Below are 22,451 nucleotides of genomic sequence, written 5' to 3'. Positions count from 1 at the left end.
CTTATTAAGGAAACTTTATTTATTGTTGAAAAAAAAAAGAAACACTTTCCTAAACTATCCTCATTAAATTTAAAGTATTTTATTAAATATGACATTGGTAGAAGTGTAGAATTGGTATTGAAATTAAAGGGTAGTTTTGGAAGTGCCATCATTTTAATATTTGAATGGATGTTATAAAAGGAAAGTGACCAAACATTTAGGACATCCATAAAAGGAATAACAACCAAACAAAATGGGACGGAGGGAGAATGTATAAAAGGAAAGTGACCAAACATTTCATCATCTTCCTTATCTTGAAACTGTTGTTGAATGACCATATTACTAACTCATAAGTATGACCCATTGAGGAGAACTTAATACAGAGAAAATATAAAGAATGTAGATAGAAGATTTAGAAGATATAAAAACAAGATGTAGAAAGCTTAATGGATGAGTGGTTGTATTTACAGATGAACAAAAAGTAAAAAAAAAAAAAAGTAAAAAATTCGAATTTCAAACTCCCAAAAATTTTGGTAAAATTTGAAAATTAAACTCCCAAAATTTTTTCGTAAAATTTGTAATTCAAATTCCCTCTAAAATATTGGTAAAATTTGAAATTCAAATTTTTATATTTAGAACCAATAATTTAATGGTTGAAAATTGAACCACAAATCCCGCACATGTACATAATTTAGATTTGGGAGCCCGACGTTGAAGTTGAGAAAAGATCAAGAGCTCCCAAAATTGAGAGATTACTGAAACTCAATTTGAATTTGAAAATCAATCGAAAAGAAATAATAATAGAAGTGTTCGGGTTGTTAATTATCAACCAGGGTTATCTCCTTTCTTTCTTTCTACAGTGCATCCACTTTGTTTTCAACTATATTATATTTGAGAACCTGAAATCATTTTTGTGCTAATCAAGACCTTAGGCTTAGGTTAAGTAGAGGGGTAGAATAGTTACACTTAACATTTTTTTTGAAAAAAGAAGTCTAAAATGCAACACTAAAAAAAAAGAGTCCAAACGGCAAGTCAATTACGAGAAAGGAGGTCCAAACGACAAATCTCACAAAAAAAAAATCTTGAAGAATATTTTAAGTTTTTAATTATTAGGTCCACACAAAAAATCTTAACGGTCCGTTTTATATATTAATTTCTATTAAATAAATGTATACATTTATTATTTTTGTATATTGTTTGTCGGATACGGATATTTATCGGATCAGATCTTTGTGTGTCCGAAATTGCATCGATACGCAAATATCTGAATTTTCAACTTTTTACGGGTGAGATGTGGACTTTCAGATATCCATTTGAACACACACTAACTAGGGCACTTCATTTGGTCCGATGAAGTTGTTTGGATTCCTAAAACTGATGATCATGATCATTTTTTATTTGATTTACTATTTTTTATTTCTAATTCATATGATATTCTTTAATTATTTCAATCGGCCGAAAGGTATACCGAAATGGTGTTTGTTAAATTGAGATCTAAATGGTCGGATTCGATATAAATTTTTATGGTTTGTTTTTTTGTCTAATTTGTATATGTTTGGGTGTTCAATTTGGACTGATTTATAAAAGAAAAATAGAGGAGAATAAAAATGTTGTGCGCAAACTATAAGTGATACCACACTCTAAAAATCACGAAAAAAATCTAAAAGGCCATTCCGATGAATATATTTATTTATTTTCTAAAAAATTGACTACGTTTAACATTTTTATTCTCCTCTATTTTCTAAGTTAAAGAGAATCAGGCCCAATACTAAATAATAATGAGGAAAAAACCCAGTAGGTAAAAATCCAATTTTACCCTCTAAAATGAAATTTTCCGCCCAAATCAATGTCAAAAATTTTTTTGAACATTTCTGAACAATTATTGGTTTGCTCTCGACAATTTTGTAAATTTCTGAACAAATCTTAGTTTGTCTCAACAATTTGTAAATTTGTGAACAAATTCGTTTTTGCTTAGACATTGTTTTGCCAAAATATTTCGCATTTTTTTCTTTTGCATTTTACATAGACAAACTAACACAAACATTTTGGCTACAACATTTTTCAATTTGTCTTGTGAAAAAATAAATGGTTACCGCATTTTTTGTTTTGCTTTCGACATAAATATAAAGACTAATGCATTTTTTTTATTTGACTTTTACAAAAATTAAAATGTTATGCATATTATCCTTTGTATTTAACAAATCCGTTAACGAACAAATAATATTTTGACTGTTACATTATATATGTTGTTAAGAACATAATTATATATGACGCCAACATTTTATAATAAGTCGGGACATTATTATAGATATTGTCAACATTTTATAACAACACAATGATATATGTTGTCAACATATAAGGGTAAAAATGGAATTATGAAAAAAATATGTTGTATTGTTAACAACATAATTACATATCTTGTGAACATTTTGAAAAATATTCAAAAAATGGGTTTTTTTTACATTATTATTTTTAAGTGGGTTTTTTTCTTATTAGAGTCTAGATTTTTGGGTTTTTCACTCATTTTTTTCATGTTGAAAATGGACAGAAGAGAACTCAAAAAGTGTTTGGTAAAAAAATTGGAGCGGGTAGACCCAAGAGAGTGAAATGGGCCAACAAAAAAAAAAAGGCCTATTTACCCATTCACGACGTAAGTCGGAAAAATAAAACTCCCACCAAATCCGATCCTTCCCCAATTTACTTCTTATTCTTCTTCTTCACAGAAACCCTAGAATTCTCTAACCCTCTGTTGAAATTTTTGAACTGTTGGTGGTGGTGACTTGGTTTTATTCCCCCACAAAGAAACCCTAAACATGGAGAAGCGATCAAACAAGAAGAAGAATACTTCCACCGGAGAAGGTATTACTACTGTTACTAATATAACATCATCACATCATCCTCTTGTTCATATTAGTATTAGTAGTAATGAGGATGAGAATGATAATGATTGGTTAGTATTTGAGATACTAAACAGACTTCCGGTTAAAACCCTAACTCGTTTCAAGATTGTTTGTAAAAGATGGTATTACTTAATAGAAAAAGATGAACAATTCATTGATTCACACTTCACCCGTTCTAAAACACGCCTCCCGTCTCGTCTACTTATCGTCGTTCCTCTACCTCGCACACAGAAACCAATAGAAACCCTAGCAAGATTCAATGGTTCTACATACTATGACGTTTGGACATTCAAGGAGTTCCATCTAACAGCTGACCTAGTCTTGTTTCAAGAAGAAGACGATATTACAAAACTGAAATTAGTTGTTGACACAGTTAGGGAGATATATTCGGAATCTTACAATATCATATCAAACCCCGTGAACGGGTTAGTCTGCCTCATTGACTCATACACGAATCGTGTTGTTCGTATACGTAATATCAGTACCGGAGAAATGTCACCTTGGTTCGAATCACCCTCGATGATAGTCGCGGGAGAAGAACACGTCTCTCTATTTAACTTTTACGCATTTGGGTTTGACCCTGCTACTAATGAACACAAATTGGTATGCGTCTTGACCGTATGCTCAGGTCCTCGCTACTTTGAATCTCATGACTGTGGGGTTTTGACCGTTAGACGCCAATCTAAAAATAATAATAGATGGAGAAGGATCAAAGAGATCCCACAGTATGAACTAAATGATGATTATGTTCATGTGAATGGTGTCATTTACTGGTCCAATCGTTCTCTTAATCATTGGGGGCGGCGGACACTTCGTCGTCCTGTATGTTTAGTAGCATTTGACCTAGTAACTGAAAAATTTAGAACAATCACAATTCCTGATTTCATCCTTGATCGTCCTCGGGTTCTTGCCGACAATTTAACACACTTTGCTCAATTATTTGAAGTGGATGGGTATTTATCTATGGTAATTAAATTGAACAATTCTACGTTCAACATGTATATTTACGAAGATGATAATTACAAGGACGAGGATGAGAAGTTCGGTAGAACGTCTACTACTGCTTCTCTTAAGATCGGGAAATGGAGTGAAGTGAGTTGTATCACCTTGCCTTCCTATATGATGAGCAATCATACTGATGTCAAGTTCCATACTTTCATCGGATCAGATGACAAGATTCTCGTAACATCATATTCTTTTGGCACGGAGAAGAATGAACATAAGTCTATTTACTGTTACAATTGGAAGAAAGGTACTTGGACAAAGGTTGATGTAAGTGGAATCCCATCCTCAGTTCCGCAACTATGCTATCATAGCTTTTCTACTACTTTCTCTGAAAATCTTTTGCCCCTTAACAATCTCACTGCTCTCTGACCCCATCCTAGCAGAGGAATCAACTTAGTCGTTAGCAGGAGATAAAACTTTTGCAGGTCGCTCTTAATCCTGATGTACCTTGGATTTTACATGAACTCAAAGTATGTACTACTTTTGATTTTTAGTTCATATGATATTCTTCAATCATTTCGATGGGCCGAAAGGATTTTTGTTCTATTCCTACTGATATGGTGTTTGTTAAATTGAGATCTAAATAGTCTGAGTCCATATGATCTCATATGGTTTCTGATCGGTTGTTTTTCGCCTAATTTGTGTCTGTGTGGGTGGCCAAATTTGGATTGATTTGAGTCCTTTTAAGCCTTCTTAATCTCTCTCTTGCTTTTTTCTTAGTTTCTAAGATCTCTTTGGATTGAGATAACTTCTCCAACTTTTCTTTTGCTGAGAATTGGAACCTTTGTGTTACCCTGGCTAGGCCTAAGTACAGGGGGTTTAGGTGGGAACCCCCTCCATCTGATCATGTTTTAATCAACTCAGATGGTTCAATGGATAGTGCCTCTGCTGGTTATGGAGCAATCCTTAGGGATCATGCTGGTGCTGTGCTGTCTCTTGGGGCAGGATCTGCTATTAGGAAGGACATTGTCTTCCATGAGCTGCAAGGTGTCTTCTTAGGTCTATCTCTGGCCAGGAGACAACATTTGGATAAAGTGATCATTGCTACCGACTCTCTAGTGGTGTTCTCCCTGTTATCTGATTGGTCTAAGCTGCCACCATGGGGTGTTTGGCAGTTGTGGGTTTCTATTAAGCAGTTATGGGCTTCTATTAAGCAACTGTAGCATTATTCATGTGGTTAGAGAGCTGAATTATGCAGCTGACTTTCTTGCTAAAATGAGACCTACTACAGATATGGAGTTGGAGATTAACTGCTTGCCTCCTGCTTTGAGTAGTTGCATCATTAGAGATGATAATAGGGGTAGAGTTAGACTAAGGAAATATTGGCCTTGACTTTATCTTGCTTTTTGTTATCTGTGTTTGTTCATTTTTGTTCTCTGTGTTTGTGGCTCTTTAGCCTCTGACTTCTTCTTGTACTTCTTGGGTCGGGGCCCTCTCCCTGCTTATCAATGCAAAAAAAAAAACTTATAAGGTTGTAAACGATAGCTTACTGGATCGGAAATAGGCATACCTGTATCAGATAAGCTATCTGGTAATTATTAGATAGATATCAATACCAGAATCCCCGATAATGTTATTCGAATAGAAAAAAATCTTGTGGAAAATTTTAAGCTTTTAACAATTAGGTCTACATAATAAATCTCAACTGTCCACCTTATATATGGTTATTAAGTAAATTTATATTTTTGTTATTTTTGTGAATACAAATATTTATCGAATCAGATATTTGTGTATCCGAAATCTTATCGATTAGCAAATATCTAAAATTTCAACTTTTTGTTTAATCAAATACGGATGGGATATCGCATACTCAGATATCCATTGACAAGCTTCAGACTCGAAAAATGGAAGAAAAGTAGGGGAGATGGGATGATCAAGGGATCTCTCATCTCTGGCCTCTTTACCTATCAAGAAAGACCTAAAGCTCCACAAGGATTTTGCACCTGCGAATACAGAATTCTAATGAAAATTCCGAAGGGCGAATACAAATTATAGAGAAAATTCCACAGGCAGATAGGGTGAACCAAACTTGATCCTCTCTTAAGTATGTTGTCAACTATGAGAGAATCTTTTCCTGTCCTTTGTGTACAAAAAAATTAGGGCTTTCAGTTATTTTTTCCTGCAAAAGAAACTGATAAAAAGGAAAAGAAGAGTTATTCATGAACTATGTAAAACAATGAAATCATACAACAAAATATATTTGATACTACGAACGGCTTCAACAACAAAATCATTGGGTAAGCCTCTGCTTACATTAAAGAGTGCATACCCAACTAGACCAAAACAAAACACTTCTTTCCTACCCTGCCATCTATTTCCATCTCTCTGTCCTCTGTCTGGTATACGACCGATCGTGAGAGTGTAGCGTATGGTGTGTATATGGGCCATAGGGGGATCTGCGAGACGAATTCTGACCCCTCGAAAAAAGGACATGGTGGTGGGGACTGAGGGTATTGACTTATTTAACAATCAATGTGAGAGACATTGTGCCCCTTGAGGTATGTTTCTAGGCATTGGATGAGCTACGACGTATCTTTGAGGGGTTATTTTCTGTGTATTTGAGGACGAACTAGTATCTGCATAGCCACGCCCGCGGAACTTGGCGAAACGGTTTATTACGGAAAACCTCACTAGATCCTGACCCTCCACTCTTATATCCAAGACTGATGCTGCTCTGTTTTCCACTCTGTAAAAATCATAGCAAGAAAGATTTTACTACATAGTAAAGAGCAAAGAGAGCAGAAAGAAATGTAGCAAATTGGGTGGCTTTGGTATGAAATAAATTAATGAATGAGTCACGAATAAAGGAGCTGATTAGCACTTACCAACTGCGTTACAGTCGTTACTAGCCATCAGCCTTTGGTGCAATGGTTGGGCACCCCTATTAAGCTCGTGAAGTCGTGGGATCTAGTCTCGATGGAAGTAGTTTGCGATAGAGAGAAGAAAGGGAGAAGATAAGTTAGAGAGAGAGAGAGAGAGAACAAAGTCGCTGGTCGAGGCCGGCTACCTCCTGCCGGCGACTTACTGCCGGCCACTTTAAGGGTATGTTTGGTTTATGTGTTTTGAGATTTTCCACCTTTTTCCCTGGATAACTTTATTATTTCCTCAAATCAGCTACCCAAAAAAATATTGGGTTGTTTTTTTCCCATTCATGACATAAGTCGGCAATGGTTTTTTAATCCCAGCCGTTAGATAGTAGATGGTTTAAGATTTATGGCAAGTAGAAACTCCCAAATACGAATCCTTCCCGACTTCCTAGACCTTAAACATGGGGAAGCGATCAAACAAGAAGAGGAAGAAGAAGAATAATAATACTTCCACCGGAGAAGGTACTACTACTATTGTTACTACTATAACATCATCATCATCATCATCATCCTTACCACCACCACCACATTATCCTCTTTTTCATATTAGTAGTTGTAGTAATGAAGATCATGATGATGATGATTGGTTAGTGTTTGAGATACTAAACAGACTTCCGGTAAAAACCCTAACTCGTTTCAAAAGTGTTTGTAAAAGATGGTATTACTTAATAGAAAAAGATCAACAATTCATTGATTTACATTTGACACGTTCTAAAACACGCCTCCCTTCTCGTCTACTTATCGTTGTTCGTCTACCACGCACACAGAAACAAGCAGAAGCCCTAGAACTTTTGCGATATGAAAGTTACCACGAGTTTTGGCCATACAAGGAGTTCCATCTTACAGCTGACCTCTTGTTATTTCAAGAAGAAGACGCTATTACAAAACTGAAACTAGTTGTTGACACAGTTAGGGAGATAGATTCAGACTCTTACAATGTCATAACAAAACCGGTGAACGGGTTAGTCTGCCTCATTGACTCGTTCGTGAAACGTGTTGTCCGTATATGCAACATCAGTACTGGACAAGTGTCACCTTGGTTTGAATCATCCTCGATGATAGTCACGGGAGAAGAATGTGTCGAAGGTTTCCCTAACTTTTACGCATTTGGGTTTGATCCTGCTACTAATGAACACAAATTGGTATGCGTCTTGACGGTATACTCAGGTCCTCTCGACTCCGATCTTTTGTCTGTGGGGTTTTGACCTTGGACGAGAATGCAATAATAATAATAATAGATGGAGAAGGATCGATGAGATCCCACCATACGAACTAAATGATGGTCATGTTCATGTGAATGGTGTTATTTACTGGTCCAATTGGTCTCTTATTCATTCGGGGTGTATACCTCGTCGCGCTGTATGCTTAGTAGCATTTGACTTAGGAAGTGAAAAATTTAGAACAATCACAATTCCTGATTTCATCCTTGATCGTGGCCCTCGGGTTCTTGACGACCATGTAAAGTTCACAAACACTATTCAGTTATTTGAAGTGGATGGGGATTTAGCTATGGTAGTTAAACTGAACAATTGTACGTTTAACATGTATATTTACGAAGATGATTATTACAAGGACGGGGATGAGAAGTTCAATGGAACGTCTACTTCTTCTCCTAAGAACGGAAGATGGAGTGAAGTGAGTTGTATCACCTTGCCTTTCTATATGATGAACAGTCGTAATGATGTCAAGTTCCATACTTTGGTCGGGTCAGACGACAAGATTCTCGTAACATCATCTACTTTGGGTATGGAGATACATCTGTCTATTTACTGTTACAATTGGAAGAAAGATACTTGGACCGAAGTTGATGTAAGTGGAATCTCATCCTCACTTCCACAACTAATCCTAAGCCGGCATTGCTTTTCTACTACTTTCTCCGAAAGTCTTATTTCGACATCTTAGAGGCTCAAACAGAGCTTCCTCTTAATGGGTTCGGAACAATGGCAATGGCCAGAGAAGTAAGATATAGCTTCATTCACTATGCAGTTTTTATTTCCGATTTGCATCTACCGATCAAATTTTAGCGTTGTAATTCTTATGTTTCGTTTGTTATCTGATCGGAAACATGGTATGATCATGATTTATTCTCGCTCCCTGTGACTATGATTATCGACTAGGTACTAACCTTTTTTATCGTTTTTCTTTTGTCATTCTAACAATATTGCCGATAATTTATTCAGATTGGTAGCAGTTGTTGATTTCGGTATCATTATTGGATTATTTTCGTTTTCCGGTAAAATTTCCCATGTATATATATATATATATATATATATATATATATAAATATGACATAATCATGATATTGTTTTTCAGTTTTTTTTTTGTTTCGAGTTACTTGTGTTATTGCTCTAATTCTGGCTTCAAATTAGAGGCAAATCATTGAGTTGGGTGATATATGAAAGATTTGAATCTATTCAGATTTTAGATTGTTTGTTTTTGTCTGGCCGGTGATATTTGATTCGTCTGAATGAGCTGATTATACATAGTTGTGTCGGCCTTTTCGGTAATGTTAATAATTATTTGATTATGTATAATATCAACCTTTTGGGAGATGTGGCAGATATGGGAGCAAGTGCTATTTGTTAAGTTTTTTTTTTTTTGTTGAAATTATCTGTTAAGGTTATGATTACTATAAGGAAAACATAAAAAAGAGGGAGTAAATGATTTGAAATTGTGTGGGCTGCCTGTGAACACACACTAACTAGGGCACTTTATTTGGTAGGATGAAGTTGTCTGGATACCTAAAGGTGATATTATCATTTTATTTGATGTACTACTTTTGATTTTTAATTGATTTGATATTCTTTAATTATTTCAATGGGCCAAAAGGTTTTTACTGTATTCCTACTCAGATGATGTTTGTAAAATTGAGATCTAAATAGTCCGAGGTAATATGATCAAAATGATTTTTTTTTACTAGATGTTTTTTGTCTAATTTGTGTTTGTGTGAATGTCTAATTTGGACTGTTTTAATTTGTGTTTGTGTGTTTTTTTATTAGTCTCTCTCTTGCTTCTTTCTTAGTTTCTAAGATCTCTTTGGATTTAAGGTTGTAAACGACAGCTTACCGGATCCGATGAAGTCATGAGAACCGAGACAACTAGAACCCTATCATCAACCAATAGGTCATGAGAACCCCTTTTGGGACTATCCAACTGACGGGTAGGACAAGGAGACAGGAACTACGACCTTTGGTCTTGTCCTCCCCGGAATACAGTTAGTTGTATTTGGAAGCCTCAGCCAGACGTCCATGATGTCCTGTCTCATACCAACTGCAACCCTAGAGAGTTAGGTCTCTACTCTCTACCCTAGAGAGTTAGATCTCTCTTCTTTAGAGAAGGAAATCTGAAGCCTAGTTATTGATGGATCCAGCAAACAAAAACAATTCAAAAAAGAAGTGTTCCTATCCAAACCGCTTCGTGATCTTCAACTAATTATGTGCTTCAATATAATTACCTCGTTATAGTTTGTTTCCAATACTCAGCAGCTTGATTGGACCAAGCTTCCGGAATTTCAGTATCTGATAAGTTATCTGGTAGTTATCTGACGGGTATCAATATTTGAATCCGACTCCGACAGTATTAAAGGATACTGATATCCCAATAAATGAAAATTTTAAGTTTTTAACCATTAGATCTACATCATAAATATCAACCATCAATTTTATATATCATTATCAAGTAAATTTATATTTTTATTATTTTTTGTATATTATTTGTCGGATATAGATATCTATCGAATCGTATATCAGTGTATCTAAATCCATATCCGATAAACAAATACCTGACGAATTTCAATTTCTTGTTTAATCGAATACTGATATACTTGATTGGACTTCCTCAAAAATAGAAAGAGAAAAGAATATTTAGATATACTTAATTGGATTTCCTCAAAAATAGAAAGAGAAAAGGGAAAGTAAAGTAGGGGGAGATGGGATGATCAAGGGATATCTGGCCTCTTTACCTTACCTAAAGCTCCACAGGGATTTTGCACCTGGGAATATTGAATTCTAATGAAAATTCCGAACCATGAGGACAAATTATGTAGAGAAAAATTCCACTGACAGATAGGATAAAACCACACTCTATGGTCTCTTAGGTTGCTGTCGACAACGAGACACAATCTTTTCCCTGTCCTTTGAGTACAGAAAAATTAGGGCTTTCAAATTTTTTTCCCTGCAAGACTGATAAAGAGGAAAAGAAAAGTTATTCATGAACTTGGTAAAACAGACAATGAAATCATACAACAAAATAAAGCTACTCCACTTTTTCGATAAAAGGTTAATATACAGTAACCTACATATTATATACTGACCCACAAAAAATATATTTGATACTACTAACTGCCTGCCTCAACAAGAAATCATTGGGTAAAAGCCTCTGCTAACATTAAAGAGTGCATACCCAACTAGACCAAAACAGAACACTTCTTTTCCTACCCTGCCATCTATTTCCCTCTCTATCCTTTGTCTGGTATACGACCGATCATGAGAGCGTAGCATATGGTGTGTATACGGGCCATAGGGGAGGGTCTGTGAGACGAATTGTAACCCCTCGAAAAAAGGACATGGTGGTGGGGACTGGGGGTATCGACTTCTTTAACGATCAAAGTGAGAGACATTGTGCCCCATGAGGTATGTTTCTAGGCATTGGATGAGCCACCACGTATCTTTGAGGGGTTATTTTCTGTGTATTTGAGGAAGAACTAGTATCTGCATTGCCACGCCCATGGAACTTGGCGAAACGATTTATTACGGAAAACCTCTCTAGATCCTGGCCCTCCACTCTTATATCCAAGACTGATGCTGGTCTGTTTTCCACTCTGTAAAAATCACCACAAGAAAGATTTTACTACATAGTAAAGAACAAAGAGAACAGAAAGAAACGTAGCAAATTGGGTGGCTTTGGTATGAAATAAATTAATGAATGAGTCACGGACGATGGAGCTGATCAGATAAAGCATGTAGAGAAACAATTCCCATGGGTAGGGCTAATGCATCCCCATTTCAAAGGTTGTGTTTGTGATCATAAACTATGTAAGGCAAGAAATTAGGATTCGACTCAAGTAGAGCCGTAGATCATACTCGATTTTAACTTGTAAAAGAAATTAAGATTAAAACTATGGTAAAGGCAATATGGTTTAGGGTATTTGAAGGAATCTAAGTCTAAGTATCTGAAACATTCTCTGTACAATTTAGTCTTCAAGAATTGAAGATTAGTCATTTTAAAGCGGGTGCAGACAATGGTGTTGCCTAAATGAAAAAACTGAGATAGAAAATGGTTAGGATTGTTGTTAAGCACATATCGAACACATCAATGAAACTTGTTAGCGTGTAGGGACTACCTATTGGGTAATAAAACGTTTACCTCAACAAATCACTTTCCAGCTTCTTTGCTCTAGTAATGAAGTTACCAGCAACTTCTGAGAAGTATAGGTCAGAAGCTTTCTTAGAGTTTTCAATCCTCGTAGATGTCCTAGTAAAAGTAAGAAACAGATATCAGCATTCAGCAAAAACCCTCTCATGAAAAAATAACTATTGATGCAGATTTAGGCATGCACTCGTGATATAACTTCAGTGGCTGTTAAACCATAGCACAGAATGGTTGATCATTCAAACTCCTACATGGTCAAAAGCAAAAGACTTGAGAGGTCGCCAATTTTCGCTAATTCGTTGAGGCATGAGAAAAATAAGACAGAAAATGGAAGCCTAAGCCCGAGCAAGAAATCTCAAATTTGAAGAAAGGTTGACGTAGTTCTAAATTTTCAATTCGTAGTCCTCAATTCGAAGGCAGTTCTTACGTATTTCCTGTCTCAGGAGCCACACGCGAAACAACCCCCGAGTAAGATACCAGGCTACATGCATCCCCCAGCGCTGATTTTGCAATAGTATATGTCACACTCTCATAGTTCGTGGTCGCATCAGAAGAAAGCATTGTTGCTGGTGGAGGGCGAAAGAGTTGCTGCATTAACTGTGCCGTCATGATAAGCCTTCTCCTTGATCGAAATAGCAGTCTTCCATCTTCACTCATTTCAGTTTCATCATCCAACTGCAAGCAAGCAATGCAGTCATTGAAACTCTGCTTCATAAGATAAAATATGGAAATGGGAAAGAGAGGAACAGAGAAGAAAGACTGAATTTATATCTTCACCCCCGACGGCTCACCTTATCAATAATTCGATTTGCAGCTCGTGCCCAATCTTGCTCCATCATACTAAACAGAAATAGGTCACAACACGTGAGAAAGAAAACTGATCAACCAATAATCTAATAAATATAAGTTACATTACAAGTAATAATATTAATGTAATACAACAAAAAATAATAGTAAATGTAAGTTTGTGAAACAGGAAGAGCAAGTTCACGAAAACTACCTGATACTTTGAGGCCTTTGGGAACCATAAGCTACTTCCTTATGCCATGGTAAAAGCTCTAGTGCTGCACTTCTCTGCTTCTTTGGTTCCACAATAGTCAAATTCTGCTCAATGTAATCTGAAGGTGAAGCGTTAGGCGATTTCTCACCACCTACCAGAGTAGTTGGTGCACTTGGCCCACCAATCTGACTTGCGCCAAGACGGATTTGGTTAGTTTCAACAGATCCATGCGAAATCTCCGAAGCTTTTCCAAGAATGAACTGTGGTTTAACATTTTTCAATGTCCCTTGTGCATCATACATTGGAAACATCTGCCCATTTTGTAATATCCTGTGCCGCTCAAACCAAGTAGGTGTCACTTGAGGATTTGACCTAATAGGTTCCAAACTAGGATGACCGGAATGGATTGGGTAACTCTTCTCTCCAGACGCGACCTTATCTTCAAAAGGTATATCTCCAAGAGAAGGTTCAGAAGATGCAACTGCATTCTGATATTCACCAGATGGCTGACCTACTGATGGTCTCAAAGAATTAGCGAAGGCTTCAATATCTCCTTTGCTGTTTGCAGAAGTTTGAAGTGAAAGAAGATCTGTTCGCTCGGATGATGTATGCTGCCAGGAGTTTTCTTTCTCAATATGATCTTCCCCAAAGGACTGCTGAGAATTAACCAAGCATGTTCCGTAATCAGATGAACCATTTCCTCCTTTCTTGGTATCTTGATCGTTGGGCTTCTGTATAGCAAATGAAGTAGTTGCAGGATTATCATTTGGTGTATTGATGGCCTGAGGTACTCTGTAATGTCGACCACTCGCTACATGTTGCTGATTGGATAAATTGTTCGATACATTACGCAATGCTGAAAAAGCACCTTGTTGACCTGGCATAACAGAAGGATGAGACATTAGCCCAGCATCTAAGACTGTACTATGTTGTCCAAAAATCCTTGATTGTAGCATATTGCTTCTAGTCGGCTGGGAAGAATCTGCTGGAGGACCGTAATTAGAAGATGGAATTCTAGGAGTTGCGCCAGGGAACGACACCTTTGCAGATTGATCAGCTAGTTGTCCTTCAAGGGATCCATGTGGCTGTCTAAAATGGGAAGCATGTCTACCAATAGAACTATTGGTTGACACTTCTTCACCTGCACGAGATATTTGCTGATTTTCCAACTCATTTCTTGGATTGAAAGAACTTGGTGTTATTGCTCCCAGTGATTTGTCATGTGTATCCAAGGTTTCATCCGCCAAGTGTCCTAACATCCTGAACTTATTATTGTCTCCACTTCTTCCAGAAATTTCATGAGAAGAACATGAAGTTTGCATGGCAGATGTGGAAGCCGACGTCTTACGACTCTCTCCAACTTGAGAATTAATATATCTCGAATTCAGATTATTCGCTGTTTGTGAAGAATTCTGTGGGGAGAAAGCCTGGTTTGGAACATGCAACCTCTGAGATGGAGGACCTAACCGTAAACCAAAACCTCGGGGAGAAGTATGCTGATTCGCCTGAAGTTGAGGAACAGATGCATTAGTTTCTGACTCTGGCACATTACATAAAGGATCGGTATCAGGGCGCCCAAACTGATTTACGGTGTGTTGCTCCCTTGATTGGTCTACCTTATGAATCAACTCGAGCATATTTTGACTGCCAAAAACAAAATTAGTCAAAATAACAGTAATAAGAGAATCCGATACAGAGTTTCCAGCTTACGAAGTAACAGTTCTAGAAAGAAACAAGAAAGATAACTGCTGAAATTATAAATGAGTAGATTATGTCCTAGAAGGTAACTCTTGGTTGTAGGTCTCAATTAAACTGGGAACATTTGTTTAGTCAAATAATATGAATATAACCAACTTGAACTCCAGTTGTTGACGGGAGTTAAAGCATGGCAACTTGATTACAGATTTTCAGGTGAAACCATCCCACAGGTAAAACAAATCATGCATGCCTCCTTGAGGAAACAAGTAGAACCGTGTGTGATGGTTCTATAAGTTGTTAGAAGGCCTAAATCTTTTAACTAGAGAATCATAAATAATTTTATTTTCCTATATTCGAACCAGAAAACCAATAGGTCAATGACTTTGGAGGTTCTGCAGGGAAACACCTTCATAGTGGGGGGGAATTTAGTCGAGAATGACAAGGAAAAGGTAACCATTGCGAATTACGCCTACCTTGCCTGAAGAACCTGTTGATTTGGGGTACAAAAACCTGTTCTTCCATCAAAAGAACCAGATGTGCCAGATCCATAGCCTGGAAGAGTGCCTGTAGAGGGTACCTCCGGTCCTTTAGGATTTCCTTGAACATCAGAAGAACTCCCCTGTAAACCCCAAAAGTTGTCAGCTAGCAAACAGATAGGGAAGAAATTATAAGTCAAAGCAACAGTTTCGAACCCACCTTTCCCTTATTTATATTGGTGTCACGAACATGACCAACAAACCTTGACTGCTCAAAATATGCCCCTTCTTGACCATTTGATCGTAGAGCTGCCTGCTCAGATAGAGCCTCTGAATGGGCAACACGCCTTGTGGGGTCAACTGGGTCAACATTATCGTCCAAACTTCTCATTGAACGATGTTGAAAACTCTGAGACGGAAAGCCTGCTCTGAACTGACCTTCGGGCATATGATTACCACTAGTCAAAGCATGAGACTCACTGGCACTTGAAGATAATTTTCTTCTCAGACCGCCTCCTGAGACAGTATGATGAGATTGGTTAGACATCTGGCTGTCATTTGAGCTCTCGTGATGATAGAAGCTCTCCCGTTTTCTTTTGCAATTCTCTGTTCTGCGCTCAGAGTTAATTACAGATGATTCCAATACTCGGGGATCTTTGCCCAACAAGTGCTGATTATTTCGTTCATCACTCTCTCCTTTATATTTTACCCGAGAATCCACAACCTGTTGCTCGTAGTCAACATGATTCCTATTTGAAATGTGTTGATTTTTTTCCCAACTGGCCATCGAAGCGCTTGAGTTTGCAAGAGCAGTGAATTTATTTATATGAGAGGCTTCCCTATTGAAACCGGAATTTACTTGTTCCAGCATACCAGTTTGATTACGGAAGGAATTTTCCATTAAATTACCATCAGTCTTCCAGCCACTACTATCATTGTCCTTTTCTGAGAGTGTTCCTCTTTCCTGGCCATTTTTCTGAGAATATTGTATGTTGCTTAAATGATCTGCCATCTTGGAAGCTGCATCACCACTTTGTGACGGTGAATCATTAGTACTCCAGCCATTTTGTTTACTCGAATTTGTACCACTACTATTATACGAGGAGGTGCTCTTTCGATGAACCCAAGAACCTCGCACTTTATGAGCATTCAACTCAACTTCAGCAGAATGAGCAGAACTTTCCGACTGCTCATTAATCTGCCAGTTCCGAGCACCTTCATTGGCATTTTCCACCATCATTGATGGTTGAACTTGACGAATCCCCTCAACAAGTAGATTTTGTTGAGCAATTTGACCCGACCACTGTCCAGCTCCCGTGGAGGTTTCCTGAATGGATTTATGAGAAACAGTCTCGCCTTGTTGAAACGATAATTTATTGCCTGGTTGCTGAAAACTGCTTGGATCCATATTTGGATCGTCAAATCGATGGGAAGGTCCTGAAGTTAAAGATGATGCACTCGGCATGCTGTTGTCAACCCAATTGGACCGTTCCATCCCACCATCACTGAATGTTGCAAGCTGATTCCCAGATGACCGTTCTGCTGCTTGATAATTCAAACCACTCCACTCATCCTGAATCCCTGTATCACTGCTAGAAGCTTCGGCTACAGCAGACTGCATCAAAGCACTCCAACTCCCACTTTGAAGTGAAGGAAAACAATCTCCACCTTCCAAGGAATTACCAAAGCCTCCTGTACCCATGACACTCCCACCTAATGGAGCTTCCCAAAGATTTTCGCCTGTATCAAACAAAATCTTTTTTTCGGTTGGATCCAAGCTGACTGAACTCTGAGAAGGGGGAACGTTTGTCACTGCTTGTCCATGTATGTTTTCCAACCAGCTACCAGGTCCCTGCCTTCCATGAAGCTCCTGCATGTGTACATTCTGTAGAATAATATTAACTTGATGGAATAAAACTTCACTAGGAAAAGGGAAAAACAAAAATTATCGATATTTGGAACCAAAGGGTTTTTTGGCATGCTTACCTGATTCTGATTAGCTGCAGATTGATTGCCATGAAAGGAATTACTAAAAGCAGCTGACTGCATCGTAGGCCTATGCACTTGATTCCCTCCTCCCCTGTTTAACATACCATCGCGGTCATGAGAAAGTACTTGGTTTGGATATTGATTCGCTGGGCCTCTTGAACTAGTTACAGGAGCACCATATAGAGACTGGTCAAACTGTTGATGAACCAAGCCCATGGAACGCAACATTTGACCTTGTTCATGCGACGGTACTGAGCCACTAGCAGATCCTTGTCCAGCAAAAGATGCATTCTGTTGTGCCCAATTCAAGTTACCACCCATAGACATTTGGGATGTACTTGGATTTTTAAAGTCACCTCCCATTTGCTCTCTTGGCCAGAAAACGTTGGATCCATTGTGAATAGGCACGCCATTAACCATGGGTGGTAATTGTTGCCCAGATGCCTGTTTCATATGTGCGTCTGTCTGGTCCATTAGATTCTGTTGCCTTGTTGCCTGGTCTAATAGCTGAAACTGCCGCTGTCTTTGAAGCTCTTGTAGTTGCTTAATCATAATGTTCTGTTGCCATAGCGGCATTTCACTAAATCCTGGTTGCAACCTTGGCTGAGGTTGCTGGCCCCTCATGAGTTGCTGCTGCCCGCCAAGGAAGTCAATATTAGTAGGAGCTTCGACATTTTCCAGACTTCCCAGGTTTCTTGTCATCATGGGTTGATGCTCAGTAGCCTTTCCTTGATGAGGTTCAAGACCAGACAAGCTTCCTGATGTTAGAAGATGCCTATCAGATACTGTATCCTCTCTATGAAACCCAAACTCTGCCTGATTATGTCTTGCATGGACATGTGCAGGCATAAAGCCATTCAAACTCAGCTGTTGGTTTCTGGATTGACTCTTCACAAACTCAGCCCTTGAACTTAACTGTGTAAGTCTCGTCTCATGAGGATTTTGTGGATACTCCCTGCCGTTTCCTCTCTCTGAATCTGCAAATACCAAATAAAAGATAAGAGACTTTTTTTTGCCTATATTATATGAGCACAAGGTAAAAATACAAATATCCATATGTAATTCCTAACATAAATAACAACATATTGTTATTGACTTATTTCCGTTTTTGTTCATTAAAATTATTTCTTATCCTAAAACAAAAAGAGAAGTATAAACTACCAGATAACCACTACCAGCCAGATATGTTAAGTTGGGACGAGAATTATAAGAGTCAAACGGACAGGATAAAAGCATAAAGTGACCAATTTCCATCACCTAATTGGTGTGCACCATAGTTCTTTAGATTGGAGCTAGGCTGCGAACTGACTTGTCCATGGTTTCCAACCCAGAGACTGTTGTTTAGCTGCGGCCGATTGCCACTTGGAACTTGAGATTGATGCTGTCCCTGGGACAAGTTATCTTGCTCAAAGAAATTGTGGACCTTGTCTGCAACTTCGTTACCAGGCATAGATAACCTAGACAGCAGGTCATGTAAAGCTTTCCTTCTGCTGGGTGAAAACTTGCTTAAGGAGTCATGTGAGGACAAGCTTCTCCTTCTTGACAACTTGAAAGATATTTTAAATGTGAACAGTACGTAATCCAAATTTCTGTGAAAAATTAAAATCTGCTGCCTATGCCATGCGTTCTTAATCCAAAATGTCCTGCGAGTGCTTAGTTGCAATTAGCAATCTCGTCCTGCAAACAATCAGGCTGATGAATAAGCATGACAGAAAAAAAAGTGAAGTAACAACTACATTTATCAACGCCGGCTGAATCATATCAAGCTAACTAACAACTTTTCTTGTCCTACAATTGATGTTTTTACTAGATAAACTCAATATACCGCATAGGCCGCTTACATACTCTATATTAACCCAAGATGTGGACAAACTACAAATTCCACAAAGAAATCGTTTCCACATGGGCCATATCCGTTGGGACTGTATTTTATATCTATTTTTTAGAGTTTGCAGCATCAAATCATCCATCGGCCTGCTTGTCTACGTTTGGAGAACATACAACATTGGAGAAGGAAACGTAGAACTATTGGAGTAATGGAACCGAAAAAAGACAGGGAAACCCATAACAAGGGTTCCTTTTTCTCGTTAATTAACCACCGACTCGCATCCTTTATACTACCTTATCACATTATTTTCTTCGTTGAAAATGTAGCTATTACGAGAATGAGACATAAGTATGACACTGAACTACCTGAATCTGAAGTTCAAGAAAACTTCAGAAATGATGAGGAAAAATGGTTTTAGTTTACCAGTTGTCATGTGGGATATGAAGTCCCCACAACCAAAATAAGATTCTTACGAAAATAAATACTAAAGACCAAAATACACCACGGTACAAAATAAACAAACTGCAATAACATTTAATGACGTAGAACCCAACTTAGGCTCCGAAAACAGCTTTAACTTGGTAATGTACGGTTAGAATTGGCGCCATTCTCCGGCATTAAAAACCCATTCAAGTTCGGACTATCAAATTTTACAATTTGGGGCACTTCTTTTGCTTCCGTAGTTTATTCCTATAAACAATCAACTGCGACAATTGCTTCAAGAAAAACTTCAATATAAGCAAGTGCAGAATAACTAAGCAAATAGTAGTTCATTCCACTTTTCGCTCCCAAACAACTGGAGGAGATGAGGAATGAGACTTGATTTGAAGAGTAATTTCCAAAAATTAGAAATCACAGAACCCAAATCCTCCCCACAAATCTAATGATTTATACGAAATAAACGGAAACCACCACTCTCTCTCGCTGTCTCTCTTCCTCTTACCAGAGCCAAAACACTTAGAAGCAATAGATACCAAACCCCTAAATTCCACACTAGTTTTGTACTTTTGCAAGATAAAACCAAATTATACCCACTCAAATCCAAAATATCCACCAATCAAACCTAAAAGATGATAAATTCGAGAAATCAAGAACTTACCCTTAGTATTTCAAGCCAAAATACCCAAATAACATCCATGAAAAAGTAATTACAGCTCAAATTCGTAAAGAAAAGTCAGATGAGCTAAAACATTTCAACAATTTAAGCTAAAAAGAAGTTCAATCATAACATAAAAACGAAAACCCTAACTAAAAACAGTACACCTAAAACATATGTTGATAAAATGAAGAAAATTAGGGTTTTTAGGTGTGAGAAATGTTGACTTACTTTGTTACTGAAGGTTGTGAAATGGAGATCGAACTCGATTTGATGTGAATTTGACCTAATTAGGGTTTTGGTTGGTGAAAAAGAGAGATGGTGAACAGGCTATAGGTTTTCTTCTTCTTCTTGTATAGGTCTGCTATAAAACTGGGTTTCTTTGTTCAGATGGAAGGCAAAGATAAAGTGATTGAAATATAAGAGTGAAATTTTCAACAAAACTGAGAATCGAGAATTAGGCTCGGACCAAGCCTTAGGTTCGGGTACACGAACCTCTTGGTCTGGCTTCCGAACCTAGTTACTTGTGGAAGAGAATAAGTATTCCATGTATTTACGGAGCATTGAGTTATACTATGATGGTCCAAGATTATTTTTCTTTTTTCTTTTCTTTTTCTTTTTTCAAATGGTTTTATGAATAATTTATATTTTTGACAGGTTAAATTTTCACACTTTTTTTTTTGTTGAACTAAATTTTCTCACTTATTGCATCAATTATAAAATTACGAAGTTATAAATGGGAAGAGTTTATGTATCAACATGCTTTTAAAACGCATGATAGAAAATCTCTTTTAAAATTTGCGCCGAATAAACTGGCTAACTCTCAGACTTTTTGGTACCAATAACTTACCAAATTGTCTTTGGCAAAATACTTTTAGGGTATTTGATGATTAATTTAGTAGATGTTTATTAGACGACATAAGTTATCATGAATATATAATGGATAATGCTGCTCAGACTCTCAAAGTACAGAAGAAGTCAAGAAAGTAGGCACTTTGGGAGCCTAGGTTTTATACACCACTAATCGAGAAAGCCTTATAATTGTCATCATCAAAGACATTTTACACCTAAATGTCACGTAAAGACCCTAAAGTCATCCTTTGGACATTAAAGTCCTTTTATTTCTACCAAATTTTGTAAATCACAATTTTCTACTTTTATTGGAAATCAAACTAAGATCACAAGATTCGGTAGTGGGGTGTCAAACAACTACAGGAAGATGTGATGAACAAAATATTCAGATATATATGTTAAGAGTTTAGATCATGAATCTGACAAAACTAGTTAGTAAATTATGGATTTAAGAATCGACAATATTAACTATCTCAAACTAATTAAATAGCTAAGTTAATGATTGAAAATAAATTTACGTTTAATCTCCAAACTAGACAATTACTAAATCTAATTCGTTTTAGATCTGGTTCGACAAAAAAAATATTTCGTTTTAGATCAATTGAATTCTACTAATTTACTGAACAAATCGGCTACTATTTATAGATTGTTATCATGTATTTTCACTATGTCAATGTACTAGTACTATGATACCCCATAAATTGTCCAAAGTCTTAATTTGTTTTGGATGTATACTTTTATAAAAAAGAATTACATTCAAGTTTTGTACATAGTAAGTTTTTTTTTTTTATGAGAGAATTGTACATAGTAAGTTGGGTTTCCCAATTTCAACAAAAAAAAAAAAAAGTTGGGTTTCCCAATTCATGAGCACAAATTTTGTTACACAAACAAAATGACAGGTGGGAAAGGAACAATGAAATACGTGTCAGCTAATAGCCTACGGATCATTGTAACACAACAAAAGTGCGGTTACATTGTATCAAAACTTGGTTAGGTATGTAAAAAAACACGCACGAGGTTTGGGTTAAGGTCTCGTGCTTAAACCTAGTAATTGTTTGTTTGTTGTTATAAGTGGAGTTCAAATTTTTGTGGTTGTTTTCCGCTTTTTAAGGTTCTTTTCTCTTCCCGCCGATTCGTTTTCGTTTGCCTTACATAATTCCAAACGAACCATATTTTAAATTGTCGTTATAAAACCATGTTAGTTGTTTTGTACAACAAAGTGTCATAATTATAGTTCACCTTTTTTTCCCTAATCACTCTTATCTATTTAATGGTTTATAGTAATTTATATTTTCTCATAAAATACTCTATCAAATAAATTTATTTTTTTCTTCATAATATGGGACGAATATAAAATTAATGTTTTTCATGTTAAAATTGCCTTTATAAAT

General features: G+C 37.0%; 2 protein-coding genes across 5 annotated transcripts; one reads left to right on the top strand and one right to left on the bottom strand.

The window, feature by feature from the left end:
* Positions 1–2,792: 2,792 nt before the first annotated feature.
* Positions 2,793–4,253, top strand: LOC147563280 (F-box protein At2g23160-like). Its single transcript, XM_086657372.1, has one exon. It carries the CDS (start codon positions 2,793–2,795, stop codon positions 4,251–4,253), a length of 1,461 nt encoding a protein of 486 aa, XP_086513498.1.
* Positions 4,254–10,990: 6,737 nt separating this feature from the next.
* Positions 10,991–20,831, bottom strand: LOC147563279 (uncharacterized). Of its 4 annotated transcripts, none has more exons than XM_086636071.1 (11): positions 20,440–20,725; positions 19,667–19,802; positions 18,542–18,961; positions 17,282–18,261; positions 15,516–17,180; positions 15,293–15,438; positions 13,122–14,765; positions 12,913–12,961; positions 12,549–12,796; positions 12,116–12,223; positions 10,991–11,570 (listed from the first exon to the last, which is right to left on the bottom strand). In XM_086636071.1, the coding sequence occupies exons 3-11, from the start codon at positions 18,732–18,734 to the stop codon at positions 11,354–11,356; spliced, it is 5,250 nt and encodes a 1,749-aa protein (XP_086492197.1). In that variant the 5' UTR covers positions 18,735–18,961; positions 19,667–19,802; positions 20,440–20,725; the 3' UTR covers positions 10,991–11,353. The 4 variants fall into 4 exon arrangements, with proteins under 4 accessions (XP_086492197.1, XP_086492213.1, XP_086492190.1 ...); XM_086636087.1 differs by having other exon boundaries at positions 15,516–17,165; positions 20,440–20,618; XM_086636064.1 differs by lacking the exon at positions 19,667–19,802 and having other exon boundaries at positions 20,440–20,831.
* Positions 20,832–22,451: the final 1,620 nt, after the last annotated feature.

Source organism: Eschscholzia californica, unplaced genomic scaffold, assembly GCF_041429995.1.
Source record: "Eschscholzia californica isolate CP2 unplaced genomic scaffold, dmEscCali1.0.p SCAF_1, whole genome shotgun sequence".
Lineage (NCBI taxonomy): Eukaryota > Viridiplantae > Streptophyta > Magnoliopsida > Ranunculales > Papaveraceae > Eschscholzia > Eschscholzia californica.
Note: the sequence above shows the minus strand (reverse complement) of the source record. Positions and strands in the feature narration are given on the sequence as shown.